This window comes from Pteronotus mesoamericanus, unplaced genomic scaffold, assembly GCF_021234165.1.
Source record: "Pteronotus mesoamericanus isolate MK-2021 breed Mesoamerican mustached bat unplaced genomic scaffold, CSHL_Meso_final contig_50, whole genome shotgun sequence".
NCBI lineage: Eukaryota > Metazoa > Chordata > Mammalia > Chiroptera > Mormoopidae > Pteronotus > Pteronotus mesoamericanus.
The window spans coordinates 34,427,620-34,448,861 of NW_026555186.1; the positions used below are offsets into that span (position 1 = coordinate 34,427,620).

General features: G+C 33.2%; 1 protein-coding gene across 1 annotated transcript in view; it reads right to left on the reverse strand.

Annotated features, from left to right (window-relative positions):
* The window catches only part of EDIL3 (EGF like repeats and discoidin domains 3), a 389,125-nt gene that overhangs the window by 84,728 nt on the left and 283,155 nt on the right, over positions 1 to 21,242 (reverse strand). Inside the window, exons 7-9 of the mRNA XM_054578566.1 lie at positions 15,827 to 15,982; positions 14,330 to 14,474; positions 9,653 to 9,837 (exon numbers count right to left, since the gene is read on the reverse strand). Coding sequence (XP_054434541.1) covers positions 9,653 to 9,837; positions 14,330 to 14,474; positions 15,827 to 15,982 — 486 coding nt within the window. The remainder of the gene's footprint in view (positions 1 to 9,652; positions 9,838 to 14,329; positions 14,475 to 15,826; positions 15,983 to 21,242) is intronic.

The following is a 21,242-nucleotide window of genomic DNA, read 5'->3' on the forward strand; positions in this document are numbered from 1 at the left end:
AAACTGTACCATGCACTTAATTTACTCATTCCTGTAGCCACTAGAAGCTATTGCTTTGCGTATTTTTCATGATTTGCTGTATGTAAATTCTAGTTTATTAGTACTTAATAATGGCTTAACATGTCTTATTGCTTTGTTTTAGGGAATTTTTTTAACTGTTTATAGAGAACACTCACCGCCGCCCCCCCCCCCCCCCCCCAAATGACTCAAAGTTAGAATGAACAAAAAGGTAGGAGCAATTTTTTTGGTATTAAGTAGATATACTATGAATATCATAAAAGTTATTTTTTTAAAGATTAGTTTTGAGGTTATATGGCTATATCTGTAACACTTACTAAAATATACAATGTCTTTTTGTTAACTTCACCAGAAATAAGCTCTTGGTCCTAATAATTTTCTAATTTGGATTGGTCATTATTTAAGTATTAGAATCTTAATGGTGAGAGAGTTTTTAAAGGAGGAAGGTTACCTGGGAGGATATCAGTTTTGTAATATCCACATTTTAGGTGAAAAAAGGAGAAAATTCCATTGCATAAGTATCCAATAATTGTTTTATCCATTTACCTATTGATGGACACTTGGGTTGCTTCCATACCTTGGCAATTGTAAATAACAGTGCAATGAGCATAGGGGTGCTTATTTCTTTCAAATTAGTGTTTTGGGTTCCTTCAGATATACAGTGGAATTGTACTCAGTCATTAAGAAAAGAAGAAAATTTTACCCTTTACAACAGTATGGATGGACCTGGAGAACATTATGCTAAGTAAAATAAGCCAGTCAGAGAAAAGCAAATACCATGTGATTTCACTCATATGTGGAATCTAATGAATAGACTGAACTAACAGGAAAATAGAGACAGACTCATAGATAGAGAGCAGGGTGACAGCTATTGGTGGGGGTAGGGGGTGGGGGAAGGGAGGTAAGGGGATGGAGGGATTGAACAAAAAGGAAAAATCACTCATGGACATGGACAACAGTGTAGTGATTGCTAGGAGGAGGCAGGTATAAGGGGACTAAATAGTAGTGGAAAAATATAATAAAGATTAAACTTAAAAAGAGAAAAAAACTGAGTCCCAGAATATTTAAGTGATTTTTCCACCCTCAACACCAAATTTTTGGACTTCAGGTTATATACTCAGCATACTGCATTAATGCTGGCTGCATTTTCCTTTGCCTTCTAAGTACTTTTTTGTATAAATATCCTAGTCAATTTTGCTTTCCTCATTAAATTTTTATGTTTGGATAGTAAAGATTCCCTTTGATATTGTAAAATTATTTTTAAAAAACTTGAAAGATGATTTATAATCCAAACAAAATGTGAACATTTTTTAATTTTAATTTTTAAATCATGTTTACTCTATTACAGTTGTCTCAGCTTTTCCCCCTTTGCCCTCCTCAACCCATCCCACCCCTTCCCCCTCTTCCACAGTCAATTTCCACAATGTTGTCTATGTCCATGGGTCATTCATACATGTTCTTTGCCTAGTCCCTTCTCTTTCTTTCTACCATTGTCCTCCTTCCCCATTCTCTGTGGTCACTTTCAGTTTGCTCCATGATTCCATGCCTGTGGTTTATTTTGTTTGTTAGTTTATTTTCTTGAATAGATTCCACTTATAGGTCAGATCATATTGTATTTGTCTTTCACTGACTGGTTTATTTCAGTTAGCATAATATTCTCCAGTTCCATCCCTGTTGTCAAAAAGGTAGGAGCTCCTTTTTTCTTTTTTTTTTAAATGCAGATAGATTTTATTTATTTATTTTTTAAATGTCAACATCCATTATAAAATATTAAAAAATTTAAATGCTTTATAAAGTCTCAGCAATTAAAATATGACAGAACAGAAATAATCAAGTAGATCAATGAAATAAAATGAGCATTCTAGAAACAAACATGTATATCTATCTAAGAATGTAATATATAATTAAATTGATATTTCAAACCAATGTGGAAAATAAGGCTTATTCAACAAATAAGATGCATGGACCACTATTACTTGAAATAAAATAAATATAGAACCCCATTTCATACATTATACAAGAAATATTCAGGTGAGTTAAAAATCAATATGTAAAGTATAAGGAGTTTTAGGAGAAAATACAAACTAATATTTTTCTTACCCTGAAGTAAAATATTCAAACCCAGAAGCTATAAAGTAAAATATTGACAGTATGACTATATTAAACATTTAAGACTATACAGTAATATTCATGTAAAAAAAGTTAAAGGAAAAGTTATTGAATAAGAAAGTATTTGCAACATTTCTAAAAAAAGGTTAATAGTTTTTTGTTTTTTGTTTTTAGAGAAAAAATTCTACAAACATTTAATCAAAAAATGGATAAAGAATACCAAAAAGTCATTTAAAGCTTTTAAAAAATAAAATAGGCAAGAAATATACAAAAACAGGTTTAGTTTCAACAAATAATAAAGGAACAATTAAAATTACATATCACTGTCACAATCAGATTAATAACTATTAAAAATATTGGTAATATCAAGTGTTAGTGACTGTGAAAGGAACTGGGTATTCATAGACTCTTTTTCTTCATCTTCTTCAAGGAGTTCCTTTAGCATATTTTGCAATGCTGGTTTGATGGAGGTGTATTCTTTTAGCCTTCTTTCATCTGGGAAACTTTATTTCACCTTCCATTTTCATTGAGAACCTTGCTGTGTAGAGCAGTCTCAGTTGTAGGCATTTGCTTTTCATGACTGGGAATATTTCTTGCCATTCCCTTCTGGCTTGTAGTGTTGCTGTTGAGAAGTCAGCTGCTAGCTGTACGAGGCCTCCCTTGGATGTTACTACCTCTTTCTCCCTTGCTTCCTTTAGGATTCTCTACTTGTCTTTGATATTTGCCATTTTAATAATGATGTGTTTTGGAGTGGACCTCACTTGGTTCCCCTTGAATGGGACCCTCTGTGCTTCCTGGACTTGCATGACTTTTTCTCTCTTTAAATTAGGGATGTTTTCCATCATTATTTTTTCAAACAGGTTCTCTATCCCTTGCTCCTCTTCTTCTTCTGGTATCCCTAGTATACGGATGTTATTATATTTCAGGTTGTCCTGCATTTCCCTCAATGCCTCTTCATTCTTTTTGTTTTTTTGTTTTTTTTTTCATTTTCTTGCTCTTTCTGGGAGCTTTTTTCTACATTTTCCTCCAGCTCACTGATTTGATCCTCTGTTTTATCTAGCCTGCTTTCGATTCCTTCTACTGTGTTCTTCAATTGAGAAATTGTATTCTTCATTTCCTCTCATGTTTTATTGATAGTTTCTATGGCCTTTTTCATGCTGATATAGTTTGCAGTAAGTTCCTCATAGTTTCCCTGTAGTTTTTGGTAATTCTCTCTGAGCTCACTGAGCTCATTGAGCTTCCTTAGAACCATTGTTTTGAACTCAATATCTGATAGTTTTCTTTCCTCTATTTCATTTAGTTCTCTTTCTGGGGATTCCTCCTTTCCTGTTGATTGGGGGTGTTTCTTTGTCTTCCCATTATTTGTGAGACTTCTTTTTTGCTTCTGCTTCTTAAATTGATGTGTCTTGATTTCCTGACTCTGTGGTGTGAACTTCTATAGTAGGTGACTGCTGTTTTTTTTCCTCTGGATCTGCCTCTGATGATGTCAGATAGTGACCTCATCTGACCTTAGGCAGTCTGTTTGAGACTTCCAAGAATTTATGGTGTGTGGCTGTTTCCTTCAGTTGTTAATTTAGTCACTCTGCATTCAGGCTTAGACATCTCAGGGCAGAGCAGAGTCCCTTCCTGGGGCAGGGTTATTGGGTCCTCTCCTGCTGCTGTTCAGGGGAGTGGTCTGCCTGAGCCAGATGGTTGCTGCCATATGGGGGAGGAGTCAGCCACGGGATCCTGCTGGCTACTCTCTCTGTTCTCTCCCCAAAGCCTCCATCTCCAGCTCTCCTCAAGTGCCTCTAGATCACTCTGCACATCCTTTATCCAGGGATCTACTACCTGTGGCTACCACTCTGTGCTCAGCTGTCAGGTTTTAAAACCGTGGGGCTGGAGCAGAGTTCCTCCTGGGGGGCGAGACTATTGTGTCTTCTCATGCTGTTGCAGTTCAGGGGAGTGGTCTCTGCCTGAGCAAGATGGCTGCTGTCACATGGGGGATGAGTCAGTACCGGGATCCCACCGGCTACTCTCTTAGTTCTCTCCCCACAGCCTCCTTCCACAATCTCTCCTCTGGTATCTCCAGCCCACTCTGTCCCCGCCTTTTCTGGAGTTCAGGGTAAGTGGCTGCAAATAAAAATTTATGTGTTGGCCCTTTAAACAACTCTTTGTGTCTCTGGCCACCAGTCTCTGGCAGAGAGCAACCCTCTCACTTTTCGCAGCTGGTTGTTGTCTAGGTACTTTTTGGGCTCTGGTACTGCAGGCTGGAGATCCCGTTTATGATTTAGACCCTGCTCTCCTCAGGAGGATCCAGCTGACCATTTCAATATCCTTCTGGTACTGGCACTCATGGGTACCCCGCCCACCTTCTTGAGTCTCCACTGCACTCCTTATCAGTTAGGTTGTGCTAAAGCTGATTCTTCTGTCTGTCTGAGGTTATAAGGCTCGTCTCTCACTATTGTTCAGGTGTTAGTTCCAGGCGATTTCTCCACAATTTAGTTGTAGTTTCAGATTGGTCGTGGGAGGAAGTCAGTGTGACTTCCACTCACTCCTCTGCCATCTTGACTTCCAAAAAATGAACATCTTTTGATTCATTTTGTACACTCCAAGATATATTAGCATTATGAAGGATGGAAACTATGTCACAATCATAGTTAAATTAAGTTGCATTACTTGATCTCTTTTAGGTCTGCTGTGTAACTGAACCCTTCTTGTAGGCTTACTGTTTACTACATGTAAAGTTTTGGAAGAGTGACTTGGAAATCCAGCTGTTCCTTCTTATTGACAAGTATTTCCCAGAAGCTTGGAGGTCCCTTGATCCTTGAAATTTTTTCCTTAGCTCTAATGTAAATAAATTGTCCAGAGGGCAAAAGAAGTTAATGATTTTAAAGAAGTTATGAATTTTATGTCTAGAATACGTGCTTTTAAAAATCTAAAATGGACTCAATTAAATATGGCTTATTTAATTAAAAAAAACTGAAATGCAATTGCTTTCTTACACATTACCTCAAAATTAGTATTGAAATGAAATTGTGTAGGGTTAGCTGCAATTTTGACAAAGGTCAACACTAAAGTATGCAGTTTAGCAACTCAATTAATTCTACTAATTTGGATGAAGTACTATAAACACTACCTTAAATTAGCAAATGTTTCATGAAATAGATCAAAAAGTCATTTTGTAGGTGACATTGTGACATTTTTCTTCCTGTTAGTCATTTATATTATGCTTTCCTTTATGAAATCTGAAAAACTTTTTAATAAATTCAATTATAGAGGTGAATTAACACCAATAAGGCAATGAATACACACATAAGACATTTTTAAAAAGTTGGTTAGTCAATTCATGTTAATTCTTAGAGTGTTCATTGTTTACTATACCAAAATATTTCTTCACAATTAAGATTATCATCAGTAGTGCTCCTACCCTTGATAGAATATTAAACATCACAATTTTAATGCTGAATTTTAATCAGTTTTTATAATATACATATACACATGAAGGGAATTGACTCAATATGTTGAACGTCAGTGAAAATGGACATAAAAACACACAACCATTCTAAAAAGAATATTATTTCAGTAGAGAACGTTGCCAAATGACATAATTTTCATTTTAAGTTATGAATAATATTATTACTATTCTCAGGTAAAGAATTTGATCTAATGCTACCTAGACCAAAAATTAAAATTTTTTTTGCCAATGCAAATTTATGGAAACTATCAACATTTATCACAATTTGCTACTGATCAAACAGCATGTTACTTTATTTTTCATAGTTTTATTGGGAATTACATTTTGAAAGAAGCAAAGAATATCTATGCAGATATTCATTCTTGGTTAAAATGATGCTCTCCTGAGTTTACACAAACCACTGGAAAGAGAAAGAAAGAAGCTCCTTATTGCTGGGTACCTACTATTCGTTTCTCCTCTGTTCTGTAATTTGTCTTACTTAATTCACCTTAAAATGCAACAAAATGTGTGGGTCTTTTATTCAGAAACGAACCACAGAACATAGTCTGCTCCCAAAAAATCTCAGTGAATTAAAGGTTACTTTACTTTCTAACATGGATTAAATCTAGTCCAAACATATGTCAGGAAAGTCCAGCTATGAATCAGTAATGAATGGCTCATGATCTTTCAACTTAGGTGTAAAACTCTTTAAAAGGCAGAAACTGTAATTTAACACAAAAAAACCCCTGTGATTTTGAGAACTACATTGCTAGAGATACTTGCTCAAAATATTAGAAAACAGCAAACACATCAAAGTGATGAAACATTTTTTCAGAGGTGTGAAAAATCCTCATTTAGGGCTGCTTGTGGACTTAACGTATTTTTGCCATGTTTATTTAGGAATAGCATAATGATTTCATGATTAACAGTAGCTCAAGGAAGCTGCTAATCAGTTAGGTAAGATGACTTCTAAAAAATAATATAAGAACACCTGCTTAAGAAGCTCTGAGATTTTGACCATGTAGAAGAGACTGGAAGAAACATTAGGGTAATAAAAAGAATGAAATGTCAAAGTGATATTTGAATACATAAGAATTCCTTAAAAATACTTTTGAGGTTCCATTTAGAACAACTGTATTTCTAGACATTATCTATTAAATAAAGTTTGGAAACACCTACTAAACTGAAATAAAACTCTCATCATTAGAGAGTGAGAAATAGAGTTAGTATGTCAATTTCTTTTAAAATCAATATGCAGGAGATTGATAATGAAGGAAAGGAATTTAAGTGACAGACATGCTTTTTCTTTTGAAGAGCTGTTCATCAGATTAAATATATCTTATTTAAAAACACAACTAAGACTTACACATTTGGAAACCTCAAATAAGGATAAAAATCGACTCTGTCAACAATTCAAAAATAAAGTCACCCTATACATTATCAATAAAAATGTTAATCTTATTTTCCACAGATACTAACAACCACAGTAGTGTAGAGTTAAACAGATTATATTCTCTTGAGAAAACAGTAAAAATGATAATAATTCTGGAGCATTTTCTTGAATGATGTCAAAAATGAAAAAAAAAATGTAAGTTAAGATGTCAATTTACCTTGCCTTGAAGATTCTGAATGTGTTTTGACACAACAAAAACAAGACATATATTGGAAGAACTAGTCCTTGAATTGATAATCTGTCACCAACAGATTGAATCAATTTCAGCATGCAGGTGACTTTCAGAAGACAGTCAAAAAGCCATCTTAAAAAAAAAAGTGATGGATGGAAGGTTGCATTGAAGAGTGCACTCTGATTCATATAAAAATGTTTATTTTTATCTTTCTAAAGAAATTTACAATTGGCAAGCCCTTCCTATGGGTATTTCTAGACTCTATCAACTTGTCTGAGTTACTTACAGTTTGTAAAACATTTTGTATTATTCTGCATGGCATTATGTCTCACAAATAATGGTTAATATGGGGTATGACTAGAATATTTCCCATTAAAAAATATATTATACAGCAACAAAGAACAAGTTTAACTTTACCACTTAATTCTAACAAATGGGAAAAATGTTTCTATGGTTTTTCAAATTAAGAACTTAAAACTTCATAAAGACTATGTATTATAACAATTTATTTCCTGTATTATAAAGGCCAGATCTTCCCTATAAGGTTTTAGTTTCTTTTTCAAATATTATATTAACTTTGAGGTTATTAGCAGTTGGTCTTTAAGTCCAGGTCACATTTATATGCTGTATAGGCTTAAATCAATAAATTCAATCATATTTTGAACTATTCATCTATGCATCTATTCATTCATTCATTTATTCAACAAATATTTATTGAATGCCTACCATGTGTCAGATTGTGACAGGTATTTAGTTAGGTACTGGACAACAAGTTGAGAAAGACAAAAAGACAGATGTGGCCCCATCCCTCCTGGAGCAAAGAATGAAGCATGAAAACAAAATTTCCAATATAGTGCGATAATGCTACAAAGGAATCACAGATGACACAGTAGTATAAAGGACAGAACTTAAGCCAGATTTAGCAATGCCTAATTAAAACTTGTAAGTGGTGGCAGCAGCTTACTTTGGATGCACCCAGAAGAATGTGTATCCAAACTACAGCTGAAGGATTACACCGATAAAGGCTGGGGATGCTGTGGGCAGAGGTGCTTTCCCCATTATTTTCTTCTAGGAAGAGGACATTTATAAAGGAATGGGAAGAGAGTGAGTGCTTGCTTTGAGAAACTGAAGCAAATTTAGTGAAGTATGGTAAGAGAGGAAATGGGGCCAAATCATTTAAAAGCTATTAGGTTATATTAAAAAAAATCTGTATTTTATTCTGAGGCTGATAGGAAGTAATTGAAAAGTTTTCAAAAAAAAGAGTAAGAAAATCATATTTGTGTCTTAAAAAAAGAAAGATCACACTGTGCACATTTTGAGAGTAGATTTTAAAGAGTAGACCAGAAACCAGAAAGCTGCACACACCTCGGGTGGTTAGCCAAGAACACAGAAGTAGCAGTGGGGATGGTGGGAGGTGAAATGATTTTAGAGTAGTTGAAGTAGCCAATAATTATTAATTAGTTAATGTGAGCATGTGGAGTTGGTGAAAGGGAGGTTGCCAGGAAGGTAATAGGCAGAGAAAACGTGACCTGGAAGACTTTGGGGAGCATCAGCTGGAAGAATAGAAGAAACAAAGTATGAGGTCATACAAACCAAATAAAAGAAATGGTTTAGAGAAGAGGTAATGTCTTAAGAGCATGAAGAGGGTAATACTCACTCACATGCCATCGCTATTTATCATGTTCACAGGTGCATCACAAATGAACATTTGTTAAATGAATGATTTAATTTAGTAAGTATTGAGTTCTGGGAGGAGGGATATATTTCAAAGTCAAAAAGCTCATAGAATAATAAAAAGAGAAAGACATACCTATTTATCCATAAAGCATGACAGCTAATGAAACAGCTCAATAAAGATCCAGATCAATAGAGATGCAGATAGAAAGTTAGGGAAAAGTAAAGAAAAAAAATAAATGTTTTCTAATTTTGAGAATAGGGGAAAATAAGGTCAAGTGAAGAAAAGACTGTTTCTGCTTTTCTTCTATAACCTAACTCTATTATGAGAGTGTAATCAAATTGCTCTATTGCCTAGCAACCACAGGGAAAGAGCTAGTAAGTCATGATTCACAGTCTATGGGAACAATCTTCAGGTCAGTGGCATGATTTTAAGGTGGTTTAGATTCCTGCTGTGACACTCTCAAACCCATATTGACATGAAGCATTAGACTAGAGAAGACTTAAAATGCAAATATTCTCATAATCAATCAAATTGACCTATACATAGGGTGACCTGGTACAGTCTGCTGCATCAATCTGACAGTAGCATCTATAAATCAACATTGGAGGAACAGCACGCAGACATGGCTTCATAGAAATTTTTGTTTTACCAATTTAGTTAAGCCAAAGAGGGAGGCACATTTAAATTAGTGTGAAGGTAATGACTCCAACATTCGTCTAACCAACAGGAAATCTTTTTTTAAAGGAGAGGTGCAGTGGGTGGTGAAACAGTTTGTGAAAATATTACCTGTAACCATTGTGACTGGTCATTGTGGCCAGAGGTCCAGGCATTCACTTTGCCCTGCTTGTCCAGCCGAGCTTTCCTTGGCTCCCAAGTGAACATGTCCATATTGAGCGTTCTGAAAATGCTGGAAGCAGTGATCTGATAGTCTTGTATATGTCCTGATTTCATCCCCAGAGGCTCAGAACAGCCTGCAAGAAAATGAGAAGGGCTCCATGAGAAAAAAATAATTTGTCATCCTGGAAGTTTTCTGTCTCTATTTTGGATAGGCAAGAGAAGATTAAGCATAATGCTATTCATTCCCCCAAAGAGAGAGGATCTAAATTAAAAAAAAGGGGGGGGCTATAATCAGAAATAAACCTGGAACAAAATAAAAAATGAAAGAGTCAATTCAGTTTATTTTGCCTGAATATATTTTGAAAAAATTGAAAACAAGACAGCCAATTCAAACTACATTTCTGCAATAGATGATTTTGCAAAATGGAAACAATGCTGAAATGCTCTCTCCTGCTTCATTAATGATAGCCACATGACTGTTCCCTAGTTTTCAACTGTTCACTGCATCTTCAAAAATGGAACATTTTCTCACAAAGGATATATGGTTTTCTTTATTTGTTTCCATAATCCTGCAAATAAAAATTCCCTCAGTACAAAGGAATTTTCATGAACTGCTCCAATGGCATAGTATAAACTAGATAGCATTTTCTTTCCCAAGAAACTTCTGTAACCTTTATCACTGATTCTTATAGCACTAACATGGCTTCTACTGGAAGGTGAGAAGCTACTATTGGTTCAGTGTATACCATGTGCCAGTCATTGTGCAAGTGTAGGATTTAAACAAATAGAAACAGAAGAAAGTGAGCTAATTTTAGCAAAAGCTATTACTGGATAAGACTTTTTATACATTCTTAGATTTTGAGCATACTCAATAACTTTTAGTATTGGATATTTTTGGAAGATTTTCAATCCTGCCACATATGTTTTAAGGTTTGACATGGTGCAACATTTGGGTTTGTCTATCCTTAAAAAAGTGTGTCTGTGTGTGTGTGTGTGTGTGTACACATGAATTCCCAATCTTATATTAAAGTTGTGACAAAATTCCAGCCACAAAGCCTGTAATAGGAAGCATGATTCTGTTATCATATAATCCAGTGGATGAGTCTTCCTTAAGCAAAACTTACAGTTTGGCCAAGGAACACACAAAGTAAGTTTGATCATCAAGAAAGCCAAGAGAAAAGGAAGACTTCCTTAACCAATGCCATCTTCTCATATTCTATTGGTCTCCCACTTACTCTCTGTGTGGGTTTGTACCAATTATGTAACCACATTTTGTCTCAGTTTTCTCATTTTTATAATAATGATAATAGAAACTATCTTAAAGAAGTGTTTTAAGAAATTAGTTAATAAACTATTTAGAAAGAGTGCCTGCGCATAGCTAGCATGTCATCTATTTTTATTATTTCTGTAAAGCTCATTCCAACAGGCAACAATGTTAAGATTTCAGATGAGCCTATTGGTGAGTACTAAAGGATATTTTAACACTGGCTGTAGTTTCTAAAACTAAGCAATTTTAAAACAAGTTTCAAAGAGAAGTGGCTTAGAATTTTTATTAATAAATACTTCTTAACTACAATTAATTCCTTTCTGTCTTAGTCAATCTAGACTACTACTTCCTTCTTCAGGCGCTTGCATATCTACCTTTAATTCTACCACCTAGGAAATGCTTATTTAATGCAAAGATGACAAAAATGGTCCTGGAGGGTTAGCCAACTATGCCTTAGTACAAGTGTTGTTGGATTTTAGGGACAGGAGACATATACCCTAGGTCCCATGATAAAAGCATCTCTAATTCTTAAATACAAATTCTGGAGGAGAAAAATTTCATTATCCTAAGTGAAATAAGCCAGTCAAGAGAAAGACAAATACCATGTGGTTTCACTCATATGTGGAATCTAGTGAATAGATTGAACTAACAAGGAAAATGGGAACAGACTCATAGGTGGAGAGCAGATGACAGACAGTGGGAGAGAGGTGAGGAGGTGGAGGGGTTGACAAAAAGGAAAAAGGACTCGTGGACATGGACAACAGTGTGGGGATTGCTGGGGGAAGGGAGGTATAAGGAGGCTAAAAGGTAATGGAAAAAATACAATAAAGATTTTAAAAAAATGAAGAAAAATTTCACGACAAATCTTAAAGATTGTAGTAAGTTTTAAAGTCTTAATAACATGCCATTTAACTTCAGGCAATTCTAAGATAATATACATTGTCTGTATTATAGATTTCTGACTTGTTCTTACATTGCTTCTACCAAGTGCCTACCCCCACCCTGTCCTGCTACTGGAGTCTTTGTAAAACTTTGTTTGGCTTGCTGAAGACAGACAAGGGAAAAGGAAAGGTGCTTGTTTTGTTTTTTTTTCTTTTATGATATAGCAGTATTTCAAATATTGCATAGAAAAAGGATACCTTTACTTTGACCATTTCTAATTCATAGACTTCATTTCATAGCCACTCTATTTCTAGTACTTAGCCTAGAGGAAGTTCTGAGTAATTTGTTCAAAGAACGAATGAATGAATGACTGTTCATTTCCTAGTTATGGTCTTGATCCATTTCCTTCTAAACATCTTAAATTATATCTCTCTCAGAGAATTTAGGGGATTTTCTTTTTAAGTGTGCAGGGAAAGATTAACTGCTGATCTTCTAGGCAGGCTGAGAGATCTTGTAACAGTTTACTGAATACAATAATGCAGCTTTGGGTTTTATAGCGTTGCACCATATTGTGAGAAATAGTTTGGTACATTGTATTACTGTTTATTTCTAAATGTAACAGCTAATCACTTCCAATTTGCCTCACAAATCTCCCTTCCTATCTGTATGATTTCATACATGTAAATTAACTAACTCTTTTGCAAGCATGGACAGCACCTGAACAAAATGAAATGTTAAGAGTGAGGTTGATTATTTCTATCATGAGGTGCCCTAGCTTTTAAAAACATTCATCGAGTGATATTATTCTCTACAAGCAAGTTCAAATCAATTCGTGGCATTGGGAGATGGGTATGGCTCTTTTCTGAGAACATAAAATCTGTTAAGTGTCCAGTGTAAACCTCTTGTCAAACTTGAAAGTAAAATACATTCACACCTTAGGGGTGTAATTGTGCTTTGTATGAGAAACCGACCTTCATGAATCAAGTGACTGAAAAATTGAGGAAGGTGATGCTAAACAACTAAAAAACATGGAGCTTGCAGCAAACCTCATCATATTGTGGCTTCATCTTGATTGCTTTATGATGAATGACTTAGGGTTCACACTGGCCTGTGGCGATACACTGACATGCAATATAAACACTGCACAGCAATAATTCTGCTCAGATTTACTGGTAGCCAATAAGCCGGTTTGATTTATCAAAATTAGGAAAACATCAACATTAGAGAAATTAATAGTACTAAAGTCATGTGTTGGCTGTTTCATAAAAGACACCTATATATAATATGAAATGTGATTATTAAAACAGATTCACTCATCTAGCTAACTTCCTCTAATTCTTTTCAATGTAATGGGTTCATTTAAAGTTTATTAATAGTAACTTTTATTTGCTTAAACATCTTTTTTTCCAGTATCACAAATAAATATAAGAGAGACAGACACAAAGTATACATTTTAACCAATATGCAGTCTCTTGAATATTGGTTAAATATTTATTAGGATGAATAAATAGTTCTTAGATGTCCTGTTGCAAGAATATGTCTTCCTATTTTTAACTAAACAGTATTATTGTAGGATTGATAAAAGTCTTTTATATTTGGAGGTATGCTAAAAAGTGGGGTGCATATGAATTTTTATTTTTCAGAAAACATGTTTTTGAACAAAATAGCATGGCCATGTGCTATTCAGGCCATAGCAGCAAAGATAGCTTGCAAATATTGATGCTAAAGTTATAAGAACAACTACCAAAAATATAACAATGGAAAACCTAGACATTATTTTTCTGTTTAGTTCAGAAACTAGCTATGTTGAAAAGGGACCACTGTGAGATCCATACATTAAGTCTTCATCTTTGTATCTAATACTAATGCTCTTGTAAGACAAGGGTTTTTTAATTACGAGTCTTGATAGATTATCTTTGAATTGTATAACCATATTTGTACAACAAGCAGGATGGTTAATAAGAATGATCCAAGAATGAATTTATAGTAGCAACCTTGGTATTGAAGTATTGTTTAAATAAAAATATACTCTCAAAACTAAGTTCTTACAGTAGGTGGACAAAGATAAAGCTTACTTTTCTATATAGCCTAAACATAACAGCAATTAACAAAGTCAGGCAGATTCCACTTTTTACTGAAATTTTGTCACAAAGCATAAATTGTAGGTACTATTAAAAACAACAAGACACATTGAAATACATAGAAGCTTTCGGTGAGATTTTTGTTGTACTTTCATTGACCATTCAAAGAAATACACCACTCCTTCTACATTAGTTCTCTTCTGCAGTGTGTTTTAGAACTTGTTTATCCTATACCCACACAATTTCACATTTTCTCACTGAACCATGCCCTAGACATTTTGTAGCAAAAATGAATATCTGGTGGGTATTGAAAAGTTGCAAGTTAGTAATAGCCTACACACAAATGATTTTTTTTTTTAAAAAAGAGAATACTAAACTAGGTAACATGAGACTCACCTGATAGTTCACATCCAAGAAGTTCCATTCTCAAAGTACAGTGTCTTCGACAAACTTGGGGATAAAGTCTTACATACTGAGCTTTTATGGGTGGTGTAAAAGAGTTAGCATAGGGTGTGTTGTTATCAATATTTCCACGAAACACCTGTGTAAAAATATAATATAGGGTTATAATTATGAATAGCTTATTTACCTATTTTTATATATTGATCCTATGTCCTACTCAACATAATCTTTCCAAAATTGGATTAAATAATTTGGGGATCTGGAGTATTTAGGAAGCACCCTGTCATCAGTCAAATATACCAAACCTGTAGATGAAATACTTAAAGTTACAAATCACTGTGACCTACAGTATAATCTGTATCTTAATTTGAGATTGTTGTCAATTTTAAGGCCAGTCCTTCAAAGCCAGGAGAATGCTTCACTCATTTTTTGAGAAATGGGCACCTTAAGTCTTTCAGCTTAATGTGGGCTTGTCCATTCTCTCTCTCTCTCTCTCTCTCTCTCTCTCTCACACACACACACACACACACACACACACACACACACACACACACACACGTTTTTTCCTTTAGGAAGCCGTCTTTCTTAGTGCTTCTTGTTTGCTTAGTCTCTCTAAAGCTATGATCAGACTTACGATGCTTTAGGGTCTGAATCCTAAGATAGTTCCTTATCAGTCAGTCCCAGATCATTGGATAAGAGACTCATAATTCTTTATATATATCACCAGTAAAAAACTATACTACCTTCTAAAAATTAAGGGTTAAATATGTTATTTTTTAATTCCTTTAAATCTCATTCTTATTTTACCTTTTATACAACCTGGTAATTAGATAACTTAAAATTTATTTAAGAAGGTGATTTAAAAAATCACATATAATTTGTTGGAGTTGTGTCTAAGGACTTGGTTTTAAATGGGATGAGCTACAATCATGACGTTTTAAAATTAAAAATTTTAAGAAAAATTAATAAAAATTTGGGATGATGAAACTATCATATAAATGACAAGGGACATTTCCTTTAAAATATTTTATTCTGTTAAGTAACAAAATTTTTCTTCTAATATTAAGTATGTAAAGATATACATCTTTTCTATCACTTGGTGTTTTCTTTCAAAATAATACTTTTTCCTTTACAAATATGATTTTTGATATATAGTTATTTGATTATGGAGAGTGCTAATCTATCAAAGCAATAAAATTAATTCAAAAACTTACCATTGTTAAAATAGAATAACTGTTATAAACATATCATTAACTTGTGATAAAGTGATTATAAGACCACCAATTAAAATCAGAGTCTTAAATGGTAGCCAGTATACATTTATAGCTTGGAGAAGCTCCTTGCCTCTTTCACCTCACTTGTCCAATTTTAAAAAAATCAAAATTTATTTTCAGCAACCTAAAGCTTCTGCTGAAGACTGATTATTTATTTGCAATCAGTGATTATTAGTGGAATTTAACTTCTAAATTAAGTATGTTATAGCATTCTTACCATGTCTTCATTGGTGCCTTTCACTTTGTACATTGCCCAGGTCTTTCCATCATTACTATAGGCAATTTTGTAGGATTTTATATATTCTGGGCTTCCAATCCTTTTGGCTCCCTGGGTAATCACACCTGTGACTCTCATTTTTTTTTGTAAATTTATCTGAGGAAGCAAGATAGACAATGGTTACTACTTTGCTTTCAGGATAACAATATTGACTCTATCCATTTTGGCAATGGAACATTTTTTATTTATTAGTATATATTTAAAATAATACAATAAGATAATTTTCTTGTACTTTTTCCAAGTGAAATTAAAAATATACTAAGTTTAGTTTCAAAATCTTTCTTTACTGGAACATCTTTATTCGAATAAAGCAATGTTTGTGAACAAACTTTGAAAAGGGCAATGTTCCTTGAGGATATTAAGTATGAAAAGCATTGGTTATGATATGAAGGTGTAACCTTGTAAACTGAAAAATGGGAACATCATCTTGTCTGAATAACTTCAGTGACATGACAATAAAGCTCTAAGGTCTATATAATTATAATTGTGTCTCAAATGCTTTAGGCTTCAAACTATTTCTATTTAAAGTTAAAATTTGAATATCTGAGTACTAGAATAAGAAAAGGTAAAGGCAACAATACTGAGAAAAAAACAAAATAAACAGAAGTATCTTTAGTTTCTGGATCTTTATATTATTGTTTCCTTATTGTCTCCATTATAGGTTGTAGAGGATTTTTCATAAAATACTTGCTTTTCATTTCATCACATGGAGACTTTCTTTCTAACTGGTATTTTCTCTTCATATTTTCTCTCCATTTCAAATGACCCAACAATAGTTTGTTGTAGGAATAAAGGTATCTAATAAATTTGTTAATGTTCTTCTCATATTTAAATAAGGGGAGCTCCTTTGGTGTTTAACATATAATAAATAAATGCTAAGATAAGAAACATATTCTTCATATATAGAAATATTAAAATTTTTTATTTACTTTAAGTGTTTTTGTGCTGTATGCAAAATCTTATATTTAGTAGAAAGGCAGTGTTTCAATGTTCTTGAAAAATTATTACAAAGTTTTCCTTTCCAATCACAAATGAAAAAGATTAAATGTCTTACACTATAATATTAATAATTCAGAGACCATTTTCCAGAGAAAATCAGAAAGTTTTCATATTCATTTAAGTGATTAGGTGTTTTTACTTTCCAATAAAATTCTGAGAGTTAACATTTAAAATGGTAGAAGATGTGCAATTAGAAATCAGCCCCTCTGTAAACAGTTTATCTATCTACTTACTTATCTACCTACCTATGTAACCATTTTCCTACCTATCTTCCTATGAGATATTCATAAAGTTAAAAATTGGAACTAAGAAAGCAATCCTTAAAATGTTCCTACCCTACACAAACACCGTGACTTACGAAAAGGTCTACAATGTTTTATTTCCTTGGGTTTATAGATGTTACATGTGTTATTGTGTTAAGGGAAATCCTGAATCCTGCATGTAGACAGCATCCTTATAGGTTTTTGAAAGTTCACCAATATTCTTCCACATATACATTTTATGTTCCAAAATTTTTGGAGGCTCCAAAAGAGAATATCCCACATACAGGTAAATTTTACTTATTACTCTTAACACCGACCTCAGTTTTTTTTAAAGATCAATTTTAGAATTTTAACTGTGGGATTTGAAATAGATAACCTATGAAAGATACTTTATTTTAGTATGTTAGGTGAATTACCACAAGGCTATGGAAGAGCAATGTTCTTCCAGTATTTTATGTATGGCATTCTCTTTCTCTTACTTGAGAAAATATATTAAATATGCTCATACTTGAAGCAACATTACAAGTTAGTAGGGAGAGGATGGGTTATTTAGTAAATAGTGTTGAAGAAATTGATTCTCTAGAGAGGAATAAAGTTGTATTAGAATGTACTGAAGTTCTAATGTGAAAAGTAACACTGTTCATGTAACAGCAAAGAAATTTAGAACTGTATTTTTGTGACCTCAGAGATGAAGACGCTGTTCTTTTAAGATCAGTAAAGCACAAAATATGAAGCAAAAATAGAATTGGATCCAAAAAAATGTAAATATTTCTATTTAACCAAATACATCATAGGTAAAGTTAATAGAATTGTGACAGGCTGGGAGAAGATAAGTGTGATATCAAAAAACTGATAGAGGCTTACTCAGTACCCTAGTTCTCATACTTTTAGGTCTTAAGACTCCTTTAATAATAATTATGAAAATCCCCAAAGAGCAAATATAATCATACAGGATATGTATATCTCATATGTACATAACTAGAAATTAATACTGCCAAATTTTAGAATTGTTTATTTTATTAAAGTAAAATTTATTAATAATAAACACATTACATTTTAATGTAACACCATCTTTTTATAAAAAATAATTGTCTAAAACTGAAAATTTACCAAAAAGAGGTTGATTTACATTTTTGAAAATCTCTTCACCTGGCTTAAGAGAAGACAAGTAGGTCCTCATATTCGTTTCTACATTCAACCTATTACAAATACTTTTTGGCTGAAGTATATAAAGAAAATCCAGCTTTACATAGTTGGAAAAGGAAGGAGTATTTTAATAACCTATTCAGATAAGTGTGCACATTCTTTTTAAAACTTGACAAGTGAGAAAAAACTTGACAAGTGATTTCTTAAATTTTAACTACACTGTGCAATCTGAAATTTACCAGTGAATTCTTCATATTCATTATGTTAAAATCCATTGGTTTATTGTGCACTTTGTATAGCTTTTTTACCCATGCATGGTTTTATAACATTATACATTGGTCATTTGAAAAATATAAGCTCACTGAGCTATGCAAATTCTCCAAAGGATGACATTTTATTACATAATATAAAAAAGCCACACTCAGTAATATCACCACCAATTTCATCAGAAAAAAAATCTTTAAGTATTGCAACTCTCATGCTCACATTGGCAGATGCATTTTTCCAAAATTTAATTTTCACTTGAAATTTCAAATTTTATCACTAGCAACAATTACTATCAGCAGTTTTACTTAATATGGCAGGATTACTTTATTCATTTTCAAGAAAATATCTGCCTAATATCCAGGTATTACTTGTCAGTGTGTCAGTTGTTCTTTGAACTAAACATGATATTCAGATAGGTGGAGGGTAGGTCAGCTCTGAACCACACAGTTTCCCAAGTGCTTTTCACTGAGATTTTAAAATATAAAATGTATACATATGTGCATGTGTGTGTGCCCTTGCATAATACATATAGGCATAGTTTCTAAGAGTCGGAAGCAATTAAATAGATTTATGCACAGCTCCCTAAAAAAACATAAAAATGTATGAAAAAGAATGGAATGAAATATAAACAATACCCTTTATGTAAATTTAAAAACACACATGTACACCATAACATCATGCATTTTTTAAATAATTTTTAAACAATATTTTATTTATTTATTTTAGACAGGGGGAAAGGGGGAGAGGAGAAAAATATCAACGTGTGGTTGCATCTTGCACGCCCCCTACTGGGGACCTGACCTGGCCCGCAACCCAGGCTTGTGCCTTGACTTGGAATCGAACCAGGGACCCTTTGGTTTGCAGGCCAGTGCTCAATCCATGAGCCAAACTGTCTAGGGTAACATCTTTCCTAAATCAACATAGGGAACATGGAATAAAGGTTACACATCAACTCCAGTAGTTTGGGTGTCTTTATAAGAGAAATGAGAAAGAAGATAGGGAATGAGTAACAATGCCTTGAAAAAAGGAGGTTCATCCTCAAATCAGTGCTGGTAAATGACATCCTAGGTAGGGGAAGGGATCATTCATTCCTCCCATGTACTCCTCTATTTTCCAGGAAAATGATTTAACTATGGCCCTTCTGGTATAGTAGTACTATTACACACAAAAGTATCTTCTGGGATTCATTCCCTATATAAATTTCAGTGCATAAACATTTCAAACATACTTATATAATAATATACTTAAAATTTTTTATGGTTGTTATTTAGGCAAAAGATAATATTAAACAAGCAATTAGCTTTAAGAGTAGCTCTATGAATAGCTAATAGTTTTTCTCTACCTCAAGCTTGTTACCAGAAGTTTTGATATGCATAAGTAGTGCATTCAAGTGTGGGTCTGACTGGTAGCTGGTATTACTATATTAAACAAACAAACAAACTTCCAAACATAAAATGCAAACAAACACAGTTTGCAGAAAGGAACTACTTTCTTATTACATTTAATTGAACAGCAATCATTCAGTTCTTTAAATTCTGTAATACTTGGGAAATGGAAGAGGAAACATTAGATTTCAAAGAAATTCTAGGGAAGACTTGCCAATTAAAGATTGTTAATATATAAACTGGGGCATATTAAAAATTTTAAGAATTATTTGAGCAAAAATCGATTTGAATGAGCAACATCAAACCAAAGGTGTTTAGGAATGCTCCAGCGACAGGAGCTAGGGGAGAGACATTTATGGAGAAAAAGTGAAAGCAAAGCAAAGGAATCACTTGATTACCCATAGCTTAACTGCTTATATTATTTGGAAAAACCTACTTGGCTGTTTATGATTGTCCTTAGGTTTTGATTTCTTAACATTGAAACATTACAGGCTTAGGTTTGGTTTGCTTAAGCAGTTGCAGAGGCATTAAAACGAACTCAGTCTAATGGTTTCCTTATTTAAATAATTTAACAAGATAAACAAGAAAAATAAATGCCTAATTTATAACTTATTCTTAGGAAAATCATGTTGTGATCTAACATAATAGTTATTTCCTTCATAATAATTGAGGCATGCATACAAGCACCAGTTTGTGAGTTGCTATGTAAAAAATGCAGATTTGAAAATTAGATAGCATATTACATTAACGTATTATGTAAATATGTAGTACTTAAATAATAATGATAATCTATAGCAATCATAATGCATGCCAATGTTTTAATAATTTACACAAAACACAGGCAATTTGTTAAATTGACTACTAAGTATTAATGTATAGAGACTTCTGAATTATTAATTTTTATTTTTTAATAACAAGGGGTAGGATTATTATATAAATAATAAAAATATCTAGTTAAAATATTAAATAATAAAAGAGCCCACTAGACATTATGAGATGTATATATATATTCCATCACCAGAATTGCTAAACATACCTTGAGAAATTTGCTGTTACTGTGTATTAGATATGCACACATTCATGCTTAAACTGAAAAAGAAGCACATTTTTTTAAGGAAAGAACAACCAAACTGCAACTACTTTTCAATTTCAGGAAATGAGTATTTCTCTTGAACATCATAACTGTCCTTCAAATAAATGATATAGAGACTAAAACACAACACACACATACAAAAAAATCAATGAAACCAAGAGCTGGTCCTTTGAAAAGATGAGCCAGACTGACGAACCTTTAAA